General features: G+C 43.9%; 1 protein-coding gene across 3 annotated transcripts; it reads left to right on the top strand.

Moving 5' to 3' along the window:
- The first annotated feature begins 265 nt into the window (after positions 1–265).
- KHNYN (KH and NYN domain containing) lies at positions 266–18,287 on the top strand. Of its 3 annotated transcripts, none has more exons than XM_069961569.1 (8): positions 266–352; positions 760–1,017; positions 3,274–4,835; positions 11,114–11,244; positions 15,760–15,856; positions 17,151–17,258; positions 17,391–17,498; positions 17,577–18,287. In XM_069961569.1, the coding sequence occupies exons 2-8, from the start codon at positions 781–783 to the stop codon at positions 17,860–17,862; spliced, it is 2,529 nt and encodes an 842-aa protein (XP_069817670.1). In that variant the 5' UTR covers positions 266–352; positions 760–780; the 3' UTR covers positions 17,863–18,287. The 3 variants fall into 3 exon arrangements, with proteins under 3 accessions (XP_069817670.1, XP_069817669.1, XP_069817668.1); XM_069961568.1 differs by having other exon boundaries at positions 307–444; XM_069961567.1 differs by lacking the exon at positions 266–352 and having other exon boundaries at positions 547–1,017.
- Positions 18,288–19,702: the final 1,415 nt, after the last annotated feature.

Below are 19,702 nucleotides of genomic sequence, written 5' to 3'. Positions count from 1 at the left end.
GAAGCTGCAAGCAGATGGCGCTCCTAGATTCCGCTCGCCGGAATGCTTTCTGTTTTGTTTCCCACTGCAATTGTAACAAGGAAATAGTCAGAATGAGAGACCGCCTACAGCACGTTCAGTCTCTACAAACATGGATCTCAGCTTGCAGACAGGGAAGCCAAACAAATCAGAGCTCTTGTGACTTAAAGCAGATACCACATTCTCTTTACTCCTCCCCCCCCTCTGTATGAGCTAAAAGTGGAATTCCCCAGCCTGACACACATAGGAACTTCCCATCAGTCATCATGACGGGGAGGGGAGGAGGAGATTGGCTAAGGAAGTGTTTATAGAGCAAGGAAGACATATCCTAATGGTAGGTAGGGAGGGCAGAGATGGTGGCTATTGCACATGCTGGAGCTGGGCATAGTGTTATTGCTGGGCTATGAGAATGTACTCCATACACTGGTTAGTGTTCTATATAAAACATAAGGGGAATAGTGCATAGACAAGATGCAGGTAGAAAGTAGTGAGCACATGGGCGGGGATAAGGGAGGGGTGGGTAGGGATATTATAGAATGAGGAAGGCGATAGAAGTGCAACACACTCAAGTGCAGAAAATAGAAGAGCCGATTCAAATATAGTTGTAACAGGAAGTCCCTTATGTACCTGCAGCAGACGTAGCTACTCTTAGGTACAGCCAGGGGGTCAACCAGGGCTGCATGAGCTGGGTGTCACCGCTATATGACATCTGCCCTTTAATTGTCTTATCATTCACATCAGGCATAAGCTGTGCTACCTACAATGCTGATGGCTGTAGGGGAATATGAGGCAGCACATGACAGCATGGACGAGTTTGCTGTGCCTCGAGGATCAGAAGAAGAGCTTCAAGACCAACATCCTCACATCCAGAGAATATTTGGAGTCACCATGAACATCTTAGGAGTTCTCACTGAAGACGCCGTATCCCTGCAATCGGCCGGACAGCAGCAGATGTGGGTTCAGCTTCAAGGTGACAAAAGGAACATAACTAAGGCCAAGGTAAGAACGGACATGGAATTATTTGATATTGAATTTTAGGATACTTAAAAGTCAGTAAAAAAATATATATCTTAGGCTTAACACTGGTAACATGGTTTCTGTTTATAATTGAAACCACACTGCACTACTGGATCCGTCGTGGTTGTTTTGACGGGAGAAATATTAATTGCAGCAGCAGCCAAACTTCCCAGATTTTTTAAAGTAAATGTACCATCAGATTCATTCGCTGTAATATTACCTATGTATAGAACGGCACCGGCAGGGAAGAAGCCGGTGCTGCGGTCTGTTTTTTAGTTCAAATGGAGCCGCATCATAGAGGGGCAGGGGTTACCTCTCACTGGGGGCAGGCCGGCCCGCCTTTAATGCTTCACCCCCGCTCCCGATACCTGTGAATAGAATGGCGCTGTACGTGGGAATCGGCCCACAGTTCAAAAGCATTGCCTTTCCCTCGCCTGCACTGTTCTATACATGGGTAGTATTAAAGCGAATGTACAGACTTGTTGGCCACAGGCAGGCACAAATGAGCATTGATCAGCTGGATCGGCAATCGTTTGCAGTGCCTTTACGCAGCACAACAAATCAAGTGGCTGGGCTGCACGAACGATCCATGTTTTATTTGTGCAGCCATTAAAAAAATATCTAAGCTTTTAGTTTTCAGATCACAAGCTGTGCATACTTACCTTCTGTGCTGCTTGTGATCCAGCATTCTCTTCTCCGTCCGTATCTTCAGGCCCAGCCGCCTCCGGCTGTCCTATGGAGGAAAGGATGAGAGTTCAGAGAGCACAGACAGATAGACACAGAGAAAGACTACAAAGAGACTTACTGTAAGGCTATGTGCACACTGAGGAAAAGGCGAGGAATTAGGTGAGGAATTGAAGAGGAATTTTAGCTTGAAATCCCTCCCGTAAAATATGTACAAAGCAAAGTCCCATTGTGTTCAATGGGTTTTCTGCTCTGTTGTTCACACTGCAGAATTTCCGAGCAGAATTTTCTGCTGTAGATCTGCTAGAGGAATCCTATAGAAGTCAATGGGGGGCTTAAATTCTGCTAGAATTCTGCCTGAAAACTTTCTGCTTCATTTCCTCGAGAATTCCTCAGTGTGCACATACCCTAACAGCTTAGGCTGTTCAATAATACTATACTATGCCTTTCACATGGCTACTGTTTCCTAAGATATATTATAAAGAGATACAAAGAGACAAAGCCTGCATAGCAGAAATCTGGTAAAAAAAAAATATAGTGATATAATGGCTAAAAATAGGGCTATGCTTCATGTACACACATGACACCTTATCCTGAAAAGACGGGAAAGTTAGTATTTGCTTTAAGTAAATATTCCAATTGCAAACATTTAGCATCTGTCAGATGGAATGAAACTCTCGCAGAGCTGGAACAGAGCGGCATGTATGTTGAGGCTAGCGATAAGCAAATTTACAGTAGGAACGAAGCAAAGCGCTTTGTCAGGCTGCTGGCTTCGAAGTCCCAGAAAATTTTAGCTGGATCGAGCTTTCCTGGCACCCGGAGTGGCACGACTTCAAAGCCCGCAGCCTGACAAGCTGACGATCCTAAAGAAGTGCTTTTCTTCGCTCATACTGTAAATTCGCTCATCCCTAGCTGGGGCCAACACTGCATTGAAACTCCTCCCATTGTTGATAGGGGACTGAATTTGACTATTGTAGCAATGGATGAGAGCCTCAGCGATTGTACCTGCACCCATATGACATCTTTTCACATGCAGAGGTGTTTGTCACTGGAATAGGCAAATTTGCTGCCTTAAAGTTTGCCATAGTTGACGTAGAAGTCACCACTTTTCCAGAACTAGAGTTGATCGAACCTAGGATTTCCCGAGGTTCGATCAACTCTAGTTCTGGAAAAGTGGTGACTCGATATCGAACTCGAACATTCATGAACCGGCCACATTTGATTGCTGATGCCTTCCCGGTCCTTGGGGAAGGAGGAGACAGCCCAGGTACCGCCTCGAATTCCGGGATTTGGCCTAGGTAATAGGCTGAATCCCGGAATTCCAGGCGGTCCCCGGGCACTCTCCTCCTTTCCCATGGACAGGGAAGGCATCAGCAATCAAATGCGGCAGGTTCGTGAATGTTCGAGTTTGATCGAACCTAGGATTTCCCGAGGTTCGATCAACTCTATCCAGAACCATATGAACAGATTAATGGTAACTCACCTTTTTCCCCCACTAATATCTGTGCATGGACCTTATGAGAAAACTAAGAAATCTTTGCTTTCTTCCTTCAGGATTATATTAAAGGCCTATGCACCCCAGAGTTAATTGAAGATATGAACTACCCACGTGAGATGTACTGTATTTTTGTAGGCGGAAGAGGACTTTTTCTTGACTGCTTAACCAGAGCCACTTCAGCATGTGTGAAACCACAAACTCCTGGTCACATTAGAATCTCTGGCCTTGTAGAACAAGTGGTAATGGCCCAAAGTCGGATTCATACTTTCTTAGATGAAAATACACTGAAAGTGGCTGACCAAGAAGCTTCCATCAAAAGAAATTTTAAAGATCTGGTAGAGAAGCATGATGACCAGCATTCCCTGGACCTTCTAATACTCCCAACTTCCATAAAAGAACAGTTACTATTCCTAGTAGAGGAGGAAGATCTCAGAGTAAAGCAGCCGTTAACACATGAAAGGATACCGATACAAACTACAGACACAGCAATGACCAATCCGCCTTTCTTTACTGCACCTGAAGAATTTCAAGATCCAAACATTAAGAAGAAGTCAACATCTCAGCCAATGGCTATATCAAAATCAAAGTCCAAAAGAAGAGTTTTGCGCCATAGGGCTTCTGAGCCTCATGAACTTATTACCGATAGTACATGGGATACCAACGGACAGCCGGTGCAGCTAAGTAAGGGACCAACCATAGAGGAAAACAAGCAATACACCTGCAGTCAACATGAAGACAAGCCGATAGCAAGTGAAAAAGTGGAAAGATTACATGACGAAGATGAAGATGATGAGTTCAAGGAGATTTCTGGATTACTTGATACCATAATGGGAAGGGATGAGAGAGAGCCAGGGTCTCAAGCACAGTTTTCGTTGGGAACTCAAAAAGAATTTAACATGCTTTTAGAGTTTTTTAAAACGATGGGTTATCAGGAATCTGTCATCCTTAAAGTCCTGCATGAGAACGGGATCCAGGAACCATCAGAGATACTAGACAAAGTTAACATGGAGCAATCAAGCCACGATCAGCTCATGACTCAAAAACACAGGCCTTCAACGTTAAAAGGAATATCGCATACACTTTCCAGTAATGATGACGACGATGATGGTTACCTTCTAGAAGTGATGAAATCAGCTGCCAAGAATTGTGGCTATTCACCAAGCCAAATAGTAGACATTGGGGATGGTTCTGTGACTGGACTGCTGAGGAAGCTGAATCAAAAGAACGATTCTGAGGATTCTCTAAAGACTTCGAAAGCTAAAGGAATAGAGCAACAAGAAGCGGACATGTGGCTTCAGCAGAACGCTGCCGCACATCCCCAACCTGAAGTAAAGATTCCAGACCCCGGAGTAGGGCACTTCAGTGCAGGAAAACACACAACCTTGAACAGTAACTTTCCAGAGGAGGATATGTTTAATGGGGGCGCCCAACAGGAACCTGTAGATATGGAAGGAACACCAAAGAGGGATGCTAAATCGGAACAAAACGCCCCTGTCGTGACAGGAGTTCAAAGATTCAATGAAGCAATGCAGACGCCTTTTAAGCTAAATTTAAGAAACGAAAAAGGAAATGACCAACTGAGGCATATTATTATAGATGGCAGCAACGTGGCTAAGATGTAAGTAACAATGTTTGCTAATAATACATACACTGAAACCTTCCTTACAAAGTACATTAGATGAGTATTACATAGCACGATTTGCCAGGGACAGAGAGCACCGACCTGTCAGCTCAGTGCTCGCTTCTCTCTCATTCCTCACTCGCTGCCTGTGCTATTACACACACAGACAGTGAGCGGGGAGAAGCGGGAGGGGCTGCCCTAATGGTCTTTAGATCGTTTGGGCGGCCCATTGAAGTTAGCTGCAGTCTGCTGGCACCGCTCCTATTACACAGAGAGATGACACTGACATGATCGTGCTGTCTCAGCATGTTGAAAGACCACGATCAGTCAACATTGTGCATACCGGCTGATCATTGTTTTTCAAACGAAACGATTATCAGCCTAAATGACTGGTAAGTAGGGCTGATAATCATTTTGTGTAATTGGGCCTTTAGCTGGAATAGGTTCAAGGGCAAGCCTTAGGGCCCTATTCCACGGGCCAAGCAACGATGTAAACAAGTTTACTGGGCCTATTCCACGTTACCGATGTCCTTGCAGCCCTTGCAGCAATACTTTACCTGTCCGGACTTCTCCTGCGCTCCGTCTTCCTTCCAGGGTCCCGCTTGCAGCATCAGCTTTGGTGCGGCCTGACTGAGCTGTCAGACCGCTCAGCCAATCACTGGCCGCGGCGGTCCCGACCTGTGATTGGCTGAGCGGTCTGACAGCTCAGTCAAGCCGCTCCGAAGCTGCTGATGCTGCAAGCGGGACCCGGGGAGGAAGACGGAGTGCAGGAGAAATCCGGACAGGTAAAGTATGGTGCTGCTTCGCAAATCGTCAGTTGCCCGCCGAGCACTGCTATTCCATCGTAGTGATGCGCGGTGGGGGACTGATGATTTTAAGTCTGGCCCTAAATGAACGATCAGCCGATGACACGATCATCGGCTGATCGTTCTCTCTATTCCACCATGCGATAATCGGCCGAATCGGGCCAATTTGGCAGATTATCGCTCCCTTGGAATAGGGCCCTTAGTATCCGGATGTAAACAATGTGTGGACCCCCCCCCCCACTATTTCTATTTACGAAATTTACTACTCTGCCAACAGCTTCCTGGTCCCCCATCCAGTCTTCGTTTATGGCGCCATACACAGCAATACTGGCCCCTTGCAGACAGATCTGCTATCATGTTTCTTCTCATGTTAAAACCTAATCAAAATCATTGGAGCAGACAAGTGAGAAATGAGTCAGAAATTTCCAGTCACATAAGTATCTGCCTATACATGAAGAAGTCTATGTTGAATACGGTAGTTGGTAGTGGGTTGATCTAATTTGTCACTATGACGTTTTCATAGGAGGTTTCATTTGGATTCCCCCTTTAAGGTTAGGGATACATGTTGACTTTGGCTGTGACACAGGTGATATGCCCGGAATGGCTGTGCACTGCAGTTTATGTAAGTACATGTGGTCAAGTTGCTAGGCAACCAGAAATCTGGAGATTGTCAGGTTGCTGCCTAATCCACAAGCAATTAGCCGCAAAGCAGTACAGTTCAGGAAGTGTGACACAGCAATTCTTGGCCTTGTGATCAATGGCATAATTAAAGGGGTAATTCTGAGAAAAAAATAGCTTTTAAATCATCTGGTGTCAGAAAATTATGCAGATTTGTAAATGACTTCTATGTAAAATTCTCTAGTCTTCCAGAACTTATTAGCTGCTGTATGTCCTGCAGGAAGTGGTGTATTCTTTCCAATGTGACACAGTGCTCTCTGCTAACACTTCTGTCCATGTCAGGAATTGTCTAGCACAGTAGAGGTTTTCTATGGGGATCTGCTGCTGCTCTTGACAGTTCCTGACATGGACAGTGGTGGCAGCAGAGAGCACTGTGTCAGACTGCAAAAAAACACACCACTTTGTGCCAGACATACAGCGGCTAATAAGTACTGGAAAGGTTGAAATTTTTAAATAGGAGTAATTTACAAATCTGTAGAATTTTCTGACACCAGTTGATTTAAAAACTATTTTTCTCTCTTTTTTTTTTTTCTTCTTTCTTTTTTTTCTCCTCTGGAGTGCCCCTTTAAAGTCAATGATAGTCCTAGCCTAAATCTTAGTAATTAACACAGTGACAATTATCATTCAGCACTGGTAATTGCTGTTAGTAATGCTACGTTTACACGGAACAATTATCGGGCGAATTGTCGCGATAACGATCGAATTCGAACAATAATCGTACGTGTAAACGCGGGGAACGATCGATAAATCGTTCATTTTGATCTTTTAACATGTTCTTAAATCGTCGTTTGTAAAAAATTCGCCGATCGTTCCGTGTAAACAGTCGTTCACTGATTTTACCTATGTGTGAGATAGGCTTAAGCGATCGCAAAACAAATTTTCTGTACGATATATCGTTCCATCTAAACGCTGATAGTTATAAAAAAAAAATTGTTACTTCGAAATCGTTAATCGTACGATCGGGTCAATAATCGCCTCGTGTAAACTTAGCATAAGGGTCCATTTACACAGAAAGATTATCTGACAGATTATCTGCTAAAGATTTGAAGCCAAAGCCAGGAACAGACTATAAATAGGGAACAGGTCATAAAGGAAAGCCTGAGATTTCTCCTCTTTTCAAATCCACTCCTGGCTTTGGCTTCAAATATTTGGCAGATAATCTGTCAGATAATCTTTCTGTGTAAATGGACCCTAAGAAGTACACTAGCAGTTAATCCTGTCCCAGCCTAGAAGGATCCATGTCCACAAAGTCCATTACACACTGCGGTTTCCCAGGCTGCGCTGTCACTGCCTATTGCGAGTGCTGGTCAGCTGCTTATCATGCGTCTCTATAAGGGAAAATAACATCTATTTCTGGACTCTGAGTATTCAAATAACCGGTGATTTCTGCTTTCATCCATTGTTCCTCTCACTTTCTTGTGTTTGCTGTGATATGTGATACTGATACTTTCCATGACTCATTCAACAACTCATAGCAACTATTTTGTGTTCAGTCTTCATACATGTCAAACATCAAGATAAATGTATTATGGCCTCCAAAATAGTTGCTAGGCTAGTAGTAAGAGATTACCACCTGTCAACATCAGGGCTTCATCCCTGAGTAATAGTGAATTGGTATTATAAAAGGATGATGGACTTGATGGACATGTGTCTTTTTTCACCAGTACTAACTGTGTAACTATGTAATAAAAAGACGGTAACGGCAAATACCGGAATCCATTGTACGTTCATTTTATTATATGATAACCCGAGAAAATAAAATCAGACCCAAGGATTTCCCATTCATTTATTACCGACACACCATACATGAAGTAAGAAAAAAAAGCAAAAAACTTCACTCTAAGTTGGAAGCTCCATTCTGTTATTCCGCATTATTTCAGAAGGAACTTTTTTTGTCCGCTCAGGTCCTGCTATTGTACAACAAAATGGTACCTAACATTTCATGCCAGTGGCAGAATGCGCTGTAAAAATCTTGCCGATTCGCTGTCTGTCCAGGCGTGTGACACGGAGGTGCGTCTCAAAGTTCTTCCAGAAGCACAGTTGACTTAAAGGGGTTATCCAGCGCTACAAAAACATGGCCACTTTCCCCCTACTGTTGTCTCCAGTTTGGGTGGGGTTTTGAAACTCCGTTCCATTGAAGTAAATGGAGCTTAATTGCAAACTGCACCTGAACTGGAGACAACAGTAGGGGGAAAAGTGGCCATGTTTTTGTAGCGCTGGATAACCCCTTTAATGCAGTCAACAATGCCTCTGAACAGACAGCGCACGGGCAGGATTATTACAGCGTATCCTGTTGCCGACATGAAATGCAGGTAATTGGCCGCATGTAGTCACTTGTTTCATGCATTTGGGCCAGTAAAGTCAGTGGGGCTGCTACCAGCATGTGGCAGTATATGCCGACTTCGCTTTGACAGGGTGCTGATGTAGGACTTGGCGATTAATCAAATGTATTCGATTAATTTGCCTTTAGGGGGCTGATATATACATATATTTTTTTTATGGCAAACAAAACAACTAAATAGGCATGTAAATGACACAAAGTTCACTTACATGCTGCAACACAGAAAGGGTTAAACAGCAAGACACAGGGCATTTCTGCTTCATTGCTTCTGCACTGATAGCCTCAGACCTCCGTTTTCAGGCTGCCTGCAAGTATAAGTATGTGTGTCAGGGGTTATCAGTGCACAAGCAATGAAGCATCAGTGTCCTGCTCTTTTACCCTTTCTGTGTTACAGCATATAAATGAACATTGTTCTTTGTGTCACAAGTTACAGCAAAGAAATGGTTAAGCAGCAGGATATTACCACAGGCCACCCCCTCCCTGCTCTTGGGGGGTGGGGGTAATCACTCAGCTCTTAACATGCTCCTATAGTTAAAAACAGTACACTGACAAAGTGAGGAGCCATTGGCTCCTTGCCCTGCCAGCCACTCCTTCAACTTCTGCGCTTGCAGGGCCTAAAGAAAGAGGAGAAGTTGGAAGATTGGCCAGTAACCGAGTGAGTATGTGTTTTCATCCTATCCAGTAAGCAAAGCTGACACTTCCTGTTCTGTAGAGGAAACATTTCAACAGTCTACACACTACTATCACAGACAGGATTACAGTGAAAGGTGACAACAGTATATAGATAAGACAAGATCAGGCCATTCTTAATAGCTAATGGGCAGAGCTCAGCCTTCCTGCACAGGTGACAGAGCATGCTTAGAAAACTCTCCCGTAGAAGTTAATAGGGTCCCCTACAATGTAAAGCTAGTATTTGTCCCACCATGAAGCCTTATAGTGCTCAGTAAAAATAGTGTGGCAAAAACAGGAAAATGGGTATAAATTGCTCCTCGCAACCAACCACAGCCCAGTTTTTATACAGTGGTACCTTGGTTTAAGAGTAACTTGGTTTAGGAGCGTTTTGGTTTAAGAGCTCACAGTTTTTCAAAATTGTGACTTGGTTTAAGAGCATTGTTTTGGTTTAAGAGCTCCCTGTACTGGGTGGGAAGGTGAGTGGAGGAGGGGCATGGTCTGTATAGCGGGGTCTACAGCCCTGTACTCTGTCCCAGGAAGTCTCCCTTACCTTTCAAATCCTAGCAGATCCACATCAGGCTGGGGCTTGCATCCGGGGACAGTACTGTGGAGGTAATCTCTTCATAGCTGTAACCCCTCTCTTCCCGGACAGAGAGCGCTGCTATACTGTGCCCACATCTGCCCTGCTCATTCCTTCATACTCCCTGCAGTCTCTGTCTGCCCTTGTGTTTCCCATCCTCTCCATTACTGTACAGTAACTTATAATATCACATATTCTGCTGTTTCTGAATGTTTGTTTCATCTGTTTTATATGTTATTAAGAATGATAAACTATTATTTTTGGTGTGTGAAAAAAATTGTCTGCATTACTTTGATTTCTTATGGGAACATTTGCTTTGGTTTAAGAGTGGATTTGGATTACAAGCAGGGTGCCGGAACAAATTATGCTGGTAATCCAAGGCACCAAAGTGTCAGCGTGGCATTTGTCCCTACTCGCTATCAGGGTGCACTCACCCTTGTTCTGGCCTCCAAAAAAAAGAAACAATGCAATGCATCGCGGGGTTTTTTTTCTTGCACTTTTTTCTGGTGTTTTTGACTTTGTGAGTGAAGAATCTTTTTTAAGGTTTAGGCCTTTTTGTGTGCGCCAAGATGGCTGAATTTCCTTTTCCTCTTCCATCACATGAATCACATGACATAGCTGCTGGACCAAAAGGGTACAAAAACGCTAGAAACAAACGCCATACCCACAGCCATGGATTTTTTTAGATGATCAGAACAATCCAATTGAAGTCTATGGAAAAAACGCCACACCCTCAGCACGCTGCATTTTGGAAAAACTGCCACAGAGCCTAAAAAAAAACGAAGAGAGGAGAGAAAATCGCCCACTATAAAAAACGCCACGGGTGTAAGGCAGATGACAAACTTCCTTTGACTTCCAGCTAACATCTGGCCGCTGGTGTTTTTGCAACAAAAAAAAAAGGCCTTGGTGTTTTTATTGTGTTTTTCCCACATTTTAAGGCCTCATACATGAGCACTGTGCATTTACTTTTCTGTTTACCTTTATTTTCTTTTTTTAAGTTTCATTTTCATTTCTCTGGATATCAGCCGCAGCATTATATTTCCGGTTCCCTGTGCAATCTTATCTGTTCCTCGCAGGAATCGTGTGTAACATAGTTCACAAGGTGCAGGCCATTGATAATGGTGTAATAGGATTCTGTTCATTGCTCATAGTAGAGTACACGGCAGATTTCACTAATCTTTCTTTCGTTCCCCTGCAGACATGGCCTTCACCGTTTCTTCTCTTGTCGTGGCATAGCACTGGCTGTACAGTACTTCTGGGACAGAGGGCATCGCAACATCACTGTATTTGTGCCTCAGTGGAGAATGAAGAAGGATAGCGAAGCTAAAGGCAAGTAGTTGAGGGATTTTACCAAGCAGATATTTGCAAATATACATTTCTCAGAGCAAATATTAGAAGCCACATTGATCCAAAATATTAACTGGCAAAGGCAGATATATGCTGGGCCCTGGCCTGTCCACCCACACTGCCCAGACACACTGATGCAGGACTTTAGAGATGCACCCTCTGTGCATCCCCCAATAGTAGATGGCCCCTGTGTAGTTACCCCCTTTAGTCCATGACCCCCAATGTAGTCACCCCCTAATCCATGGCCCTTTGTGTATTCACCCCTTAGTCCATGGCCCCCTATGTAGTCACCCCCTAATCCATGGCCCTTTGTGTAGTTACCCCTTAGTCCATGGCCCCCTGTGTAGTCACTCCTTTTGTCCATGGCCCCCTGTGTAGTCACTCCTTTCGTCCATGACCCCCTGTGTAGTCACCCCTTTGTTCCTTTGCCGTTTGTGTAGTTACCCCTTAGCCCATTGCCCCCTATGTAGTCACTTCTTTCGTCCATGGCCCTTTGTGTATTCACCCCTTAGTCGATGGCCCCCTGTGTAGTCACTCCTTTCGTCCATGGCCCCCTGTGTAGTCACTCCTTTCGTCCATGACCCCCTGTGTAGTCATCCCCTTTAGCCCATGGCTCTCTATGTAGTCACCCCCTTTAGTCCATGGCCCTCTATGTAGTCACCCCTTAGTCCATGGCCCCCTGTGTAGTCACCCCTTAGTCCATGGCCCCCTGTGTAATCACCCCTTAGTCCATGGCCCCCTATGTAGTCACACCACCTTAGTCCATGGCCCCCTGTGTAGTCACCCCTTAGTCCATGGCCCCCTGTGTAGTCACCCCTTAGTCCATGGCCCCCTGTGTAATCACCCCTTAGTCCATGGCCCCCTATGTAGTCACACCACCTTAGTCCATGGCCCCCTGTGTAGTCACCCCTTAGTCCATGGCCCCCTGTGTAGTCACCCCTTAGTCCATGGCCCCCTGTGTAGTCAGCCCTTAGTCCATGGCCCCCTGTGTAATCACCCCTTAGTCCATGGCCCCCTATGTAGTCACACCACCTTAGTCCATGGCCCCCTGTGTAGTCACCCCTTAGTCCATGGCCCCCTGTGTAGTCACCCCTTAGTCCATGGCCCCCTGTGTAGTCACCCCTTAGTCCATGGCCCCCTGTGTAGTCACCCCTTAGTCCATGGCCCCCTATGTAGTTATTCCTTAGTCTATGGCCCCCTATGTAGTCACCCCTTAGTCCACGGCCCCCTGTGTAATCACCCCTTAGGGTCCATTTACACAGAAAGATTATCTGACAGATTATCTGCCAAAGATTTGAAGCCAAAGCCAGAAACAGACTATTAAAAGAGAACAGGTCATGAAGGAAAGCCTGAGATTTCTCCTCTTTTCAAATCCATTTCTGGCTTTGGCTTCAAATCTTTGGCAGATAATCTCTCAGATAATCTTTCTGTGTAAATGGACCCTGAGACCATGGACCCCTGTGTTGTCATCATGTCATTGAATTATTTCAAGTTGCAGTGTCTATTTCCATAAAAGAGAGACCAGACCTTAAGGGTAGCTTCACACACACTTTATTGCAGCGGATTTTCTGCTGCGGATCCGCAGCAGATCCGCAGCTGACTTGATCCAAATAACTGAACACAGCATAAAATCTGCACCATCAAATCTGCTGCGGATCTGCTGCAGATGCTGTGTGTGGGAAGGCCCCCTAACAAAGATTTCCCACAGTGCGGTCCCAATACATTTACCTACACAATTAGCAGTGTAAAGTTCACGGTTTTGTCTACATGCAATGCCTGTGTTCCTATAAAGTGCTCATGCTGGTCATTCTAGGTCCATTGCAAACGGCCGTTACACTACCACTACAGCTAACACTGATCATAACCAAAAAAGAAAACAAATGCTGATTTTTCGTAGCAAACAACTTATATACCTTTATTGAATATACATTAAAATCATTGCCATAAAAAAGAGAGACAAACCAAACAAACCAAACATTAAAAAGAACAGTGACTATCCTGGAGGTGTTTCTAAAGTGACCAGATCACATGTGCTGAGATCTATTCTCAAGAATCACATGGTAGGACGCTATAATAAATATAATAAATAATAAAGTGCGAGTGCATTCAATTCATAGACTCAACCTACAGATAATTGATAAATCTCTGATCCACCCTTCATCTAGTATTATTTCCCCATCAAATCTAGAGATCCAGACAGTTAGATACCTTTTGCGGTAATATACAATGTGTATCCTCCAGGACGCCACCACCCCCGACGCGCGTTTCGTTGCCTTCGTCCGGGGGTAATGACGTCCCATCCGATAAGGGTATAAATAGTATCATCCCACCAATCACTCTCCGTTGTTACTTACTCAACACCCGTGGCTGATTCGGCGCATGTTCCGTCCTCCATCTCATCACTGCGAGTGCGCCGCGGCCCAACCGGAAGCAGCGTCACGGCCCCGATCACCTGAGCCGGCATTGCCGGTCACATGATCATTAGGTAACATGACATCGCCGCCGGTCACATGGGCCGCCGCGCATCGCAGACAGAGAAGTCATTCGGGCATGCGCACTACCACGGATAATCTAGTGGAGTAAATGTGCGAGCAGGATGTTGGATAACCCCTCATAAGGCATATAAACAGTATTGTTGTAATACAATTATAAAAAATATGAAGATAACCCATAAAGTGCATTGTGTGCTGGTGTAAACAAAATGTGTAAAGCTAAATCTAAATTATGTTTAATATTTATTCATTATTTTTTTACACATGAACATATAATGTATACAAGGTGTGAATACAGATCAATATGAAAACATATCAATATGTAAACGTGTTCTTTGAAAAAAGTGCTTAAAGGGGTTGTCCGGCGAAAAAAATTATTCACAGAATAACACACATTAAAAAGTTATACAACTTTGTAATGTATGTTATGTCTGTGAATGGCCCCCTTCCCCGTGTTTCCCCCCACCCACGCTAGACCCGGAAGTGTGGTGCATTATACTCACCGCATGTCGTGTCGTCCACGGTCTCCGATCGTCAGCAGTGACGTCTTCTTCGTAAGTTCGGCGGATCTTCCCGAGTGCCGGCCGCCCTCTGCAGCGTCATCCGAAGCTCAGCCGCGATTGGCTGAGCATAACTGTGCTCAGCCAATCGCGGCTGAGCAGCTGATGACGTGGCCGCGTCATCAGCCGCTCAGCCGCGATTGGCTGAGCACAGTTATGCTCAGCCAATCGCGGCTGAGCGGCTGATGACGCGGCCACGTCATCAGCTGCTCAGCCGCGATTGGCTGAGCACAGTTATGCTCAGCCAATCGCGGCTGAGCTTCGGATGACGCTGCAGAGGGCGGCCAGCACTCGGGAAGATCCGCTGGCCTCCCGAAGAAGACGTCACTGCTGAGGATCGGAGACCGTGGTCGGCACGTGACAGGTAATGTATAGCGCACCACACTTCCGGGTACACGGGTGGGGGTGGTGGGACACGGGGAAGGGGGCCATTCACAGACATAACATACATTACAAAGTTGTATAACTTTGTAATGTGTGTTATTCTGTGAATAATTTTTTTCGCCGGACAACCCCTTTAAGTGCATTTTCAATAAATATATGTGAAAATATATAAAGTGTATATAATATAATAAGTATAAAAAAGATGATTGTGTAATAGAGATCATGTGACATGTGTGGGTGCATATGCTCTAAAAGACAATGTTCAATGTAAATAAACAATATATTGTGGAGATTTGATGGGGAAATAATACTAGATGAAGGGTGGATCGGAGATTTATCAATTATCTGTAGGTTGAGTCTATGAATTTAATGCACTCGCACTTTATTATTTATTATATTTATTATAGCGTCCTACTATGTGATTCTTGAGAATATATCCCCCTGTTCTGTGACATTTGTTGTTGGTCAGAGATCTCAGCACATGTGATCTGGTCACTTTAGAAACACCTCCAGGATAGTCACTGTTCTTTTTAATGTTTGGTTTGTCTCTCTTTTTTATGGCAATGATTTTAATGTATATTCAATAAAGATATAGAAGTTGTTTGCTACGAAAAATCAGCATTTGTTTTCTTTTTTGGTTATAATTAGCAGTGTAAGCACAGTTATAATATTTATAACATCATGATACGTAGGAGCTGTACAGCTGTGATTTTTTTTTTTAACCATATTTTTATTCAAAATATAATTCTACGTACAATTTAACAAAAACATGTTCGATTCCAAAAAATGCTGCATATAACAAGGCTTACAGGGTTTGCAGAGAAGACAACAAAGTGTCCAATAACAGCTGCAAACTTGAAACTGTCGGGATTCCAACCTTTTTCACAAGTAAAGTGGGATTGGGGTAGATAGGATAGGAAACAATGGGGAAACACACAAGGGAGGACAGTAAGAGATATAATAGTTCACACTTGAAGGATTGGTACATGACTACATGACATGACCCTTTGTAAAGCCGATACAAAACTTATGTGTACATGATGTGTTTTGTCTCCTCATAGAGCAGCACTTCCTTACTGAGCTGAATGATCTTGGGCTTCTCTCTTTTACCCCTTCAAGAACAGTGGAAGGCAAAAGAATTACATCATATGATGACAGGTAATGCTGAGCGCTGCAGCAGGATCCAGCCACAGTATATTCAATAGAATTAATAGGCTACATGGCAATTTCCATACAGGTCCCACAAGTTGAACTGCATGATGCAGCTTTCCTCTTATTCTACTGGCATTAGCTTTAAGGGGAACTAGTCACCAGGGTGGATGTTAAAACATCTATTTCTCACTACTATTGGTTTTATAAGTTTCCTACCATATCTTAGTTTTGGGAGGTGAGAAGAGTAGATGCAGGAAAAACCAGTTTTAATCCAGCGCGCGGGATGTGCCTATTCACATCAATGTGTTGTCAGTGTAATGCAGGACCGCTCCTCCAGAGAAACCAGTTTGAAGCTCTCCCCCCTGTCTTCATTGTTCTCTATGGAGAGGGGAGGGGTGGAGGGAGATGAGGCACCAAAACAAGACAACAAAGAGTTAATTTACAGCTACATCACCAGGCTATCTGAAGTGAGCACTGACCTCTGAATACCCGCTTTCATACAGCTCCCACTGTGTAATCCTTTATTCTCTTCTGTCTGCTGGCGACTAATCTCCCTCCTCCCCCTTCCCCTCTCCATAGATTACACAGGGCTCAACTGATGTAAAAGAGTCGAGATTTCCTGATAGACTAAGCAGTGGAGGAGAAAGAGGAGGGGGGGGGGACCTGGGGAAAGTCTTTCTGAATGCAGATAATGTCATATTTGCCTAATAAACCCAATTACACAGTTTCTTAAAATCGCCTGAACTATTGATTTCTACAAAAAAAAACCACAAAAAAACGACAGCGACACTTTAAAAATAAATATTGTGGCTTCACTGAAATGCTTTAGCACTGTAATTGGCTCTGCTTATTGTCGTGTGCCTTAGTTTTTATATGCTTTTTTTGCTTTTTTTATTTGTATAGCGCCAACAGATTCTGCAGCACTTTACGTAGTTTATATATGTATACTTTACGTAGTTTGTCCCGTTTATATACACTTCACCTATGAGTGAAGGGGGCACAAGACTAGGCAGCGGTACATGATGACTCCTAGTCACGTGACCAGAAATTGCCATGAAGCCTCATCCTTATTTATTAAAATTTTGGTTGTTTTTTTGGATGAAAGAGAATGAAAAACACAGCTGCTTTCTTCCAGCAACAGCACCACTCTCGTCCTTGGATTGTATGTGCTATTGCCGCTTAGTTCTATTGAAGGGATGTAACAATGTAATACCACACATAGCCTGAGGACAGGTGTGGTGCTGTTTTAATTCTCTATAACCCTTCTAAACATATTCATGTACTTTCTAATCCAACACAGGTTTATGCTACAGCTGGCAGAAAAGACTGATGGCGTAATAGTCACAAATGATTATCTACGAGACATTTTTGCTGAATCTCATGCTTGGCGGAATATCATAAAGGACAGGTACATGTCAAGGCAACTAAGTTATCTTAAAAAATAAATAAATAAATAAAAAAAAAATATATATATATATCTATATCTATCTATATCAATGATATAATTTTTTTTCTCTTTTCCCATCTTGGCAATGTGCAGATTGCTGCAGTTCACCTTTGTCGGAGACATCTTTATGGTTCCCGATGACCCTCTAGGGAGAAATGGGCCACCTCTGGACAAGTTCCTTACAAAGAATTCCTTACCAAAGTTAGTTTTTGCCTCTTACAACTTGTGGCAATATCTGCAGAGTATCGCATTCTTGCTAACAATATTTTCTTTACCTAGGGCCAAATCTAAAGGACATTCCTTTGCTGGGCGAAGGGCTGCCCATACTCAACCCAAGCCATCTTCTCAAACAGAAGTCCTCAACCTTCGAGACAGAAAACCAGTTGGATATAGGGAGAGAGAAGATACCGGTGTTCGTTCCCACACAGAGACTGAGCGGCTCAGAAGTGAACTTTTAAGTGTATTTCCTTGTCAGAACATTAAAGTGGATTTTGTACTCCAAAGTGAGCCATGTCTGACTGATATCAACAAGCTCTCGGAACTCCTGATAAATCTCAAGTTCTGAACCACAAGCAACGAAGAGTCACTAAGAACTTTCCAGACACCAACAATGCTGAATCTTGACAGGACTGCCCTGCGTTATTTATTGGTCTTTAAAAGATCTCGCCTGCTGACGTGCCATACGTAGAACGAACTGGACTTTCAGAAAACTTTTACCACTAGCAATTTTAAGAGACCGTTTCCTATTTTGTTGGGAAGTCAAAAGAGAAAAGAATGGGATAAAACGTACAGATGATCGGAATAACAATATAGGTTTCTAGGAGCCTTACAAATAATCAACTGTGTAATATGGATAAAGTGAATGTTTTTTTGTTAGTGTCTATGTGTGGAGTCATATAAACCTGTACAGGTAACATCCCCCCATCCCTGCTTCATGATTTATGTGCATTGTGTAGATTTTGATATTTGAATAAAAGATATATTTTTAAATAGTGTTGCCAGCCATCTGCTGAAATACTGTAGGTTTCTGATTAGTGATGAGTTCCTCTATTTAGAACACCACCCCCACCCCCACCACTTGCCTGCTCATTGTTGCAGCATGTAATAGCACCGCATCCCGCAGGGAACAAGAAGCAAGCAAGCGCTGTCAGGTGACCTGACAGGTCAGCGCTCACTTGCTCCCGCTGATCGGCTTATATAATAGGGGCTTTAGCCTCTTTCCTTACCCCTGTGCATTTATAGTCCCTTCCCTTTGTGTGGACAGGAACCAATGTTATGTGACCATCAATTAGGAATGTATTGTACTCTGGCTATAGGTTTCTCCGCCTCCCGTTCACCAGAGCTCAGTTCTACTAGTAGTACCTTTCCCAGTGCACCGAACCGCCTAATTAAAGGGGTACTCTGGCCAAGCTTACTTTGTACGGAGCTCAGCCGCCTGAAGTGTAAAGTCACGGCACGACTGCTTTCCAGTGCCACCATTCTATGCCATGACGTCATGGCACAGAATGGCAGCGTGGAACGTAGCCGTGCTGTGACATGACACGTCCCGGCAGATGAAGGTAAGAAAATTATCTTCTTCCTCACCGTCTACTGCCCTAAGGGAACATAACCAGCTGTTAGTTTCCATTTAAAGCGAATGTACCATCAGGTATATTTGTTTTAAGTGTTGCAGTATAAGGGTGGGTTCACGCTAAGTAATCCGCACGGATTCCTTCTCTAGTATCTGTTCACGGCCGCGCTTCTCTCCGCCCGTGTCATAGACACCATTCTATGCACGAGCGGATTCTGCATTCTGCCGAAAAAATTGACATGTCAATTCTTTTCGGGGGAAAGCAGAATCGGACCGTCCAGAAAATGGTGTTTATGGAGCAGGCGGAAAGGTGCGGGTACTAGCGACGGAATCCAACGGAATTGATCTGCGCAGATTCTATAGTGTGAACCCACCCTTACTGAAGCCAGCCGCAGCATGAGGAAACCCCTTATGACATGGCTCCACACCACAGAGGGGAGGGGGTTTCCTCCCAATAGGGGCCAGCGGGCCTGCCTCCAGTGCTTCAGCCCAGGCAGGTACATGGTGCATTCACTTAAAAAAAAATCTTTCTACCATGTTTACTTTATAGCACAAACAATTACACAAAAATATATGTGGAAATGACCCGTAGAAGATAATGGAATACTCCCCAAATATATTTATTTTCTCTATAAAATCAGATGTAGGAACATTTTCTAGAACTGCCTCTTTAAACAAGCCACATCTGCTGCTGGTTAAGGTTGTGTTCCCACTGTATGAGGGTTTTTTTCTGTATGTTTTTTTTTTCTCATAATGACGTCCATTATTTTGATTACCAAATTACATCAGTCATTTCGCAGTTTGGGTGCCCGTTATTACAATGACGGCTTTTGGT

Source organism: Dendropsophus ebraccatus, chromosome 3, assembly GCF_027789765.1.
Source record: "Dendropsophus ebraccatus isolate aDenEbr1 chromosome 3, aDenEbr1.pat, whole genome shotgun sequence".
NCBI lineage: Eukaryota > Metazoa > Chordata > Amphibia > Anura > Hylidae > Dendropsophus > Dendropsophus ebraccatus.
Note: the sequence above shows the minus strand (reverse complement) of the source record. Positions and strands in the feature narration are given on the sequence as shown.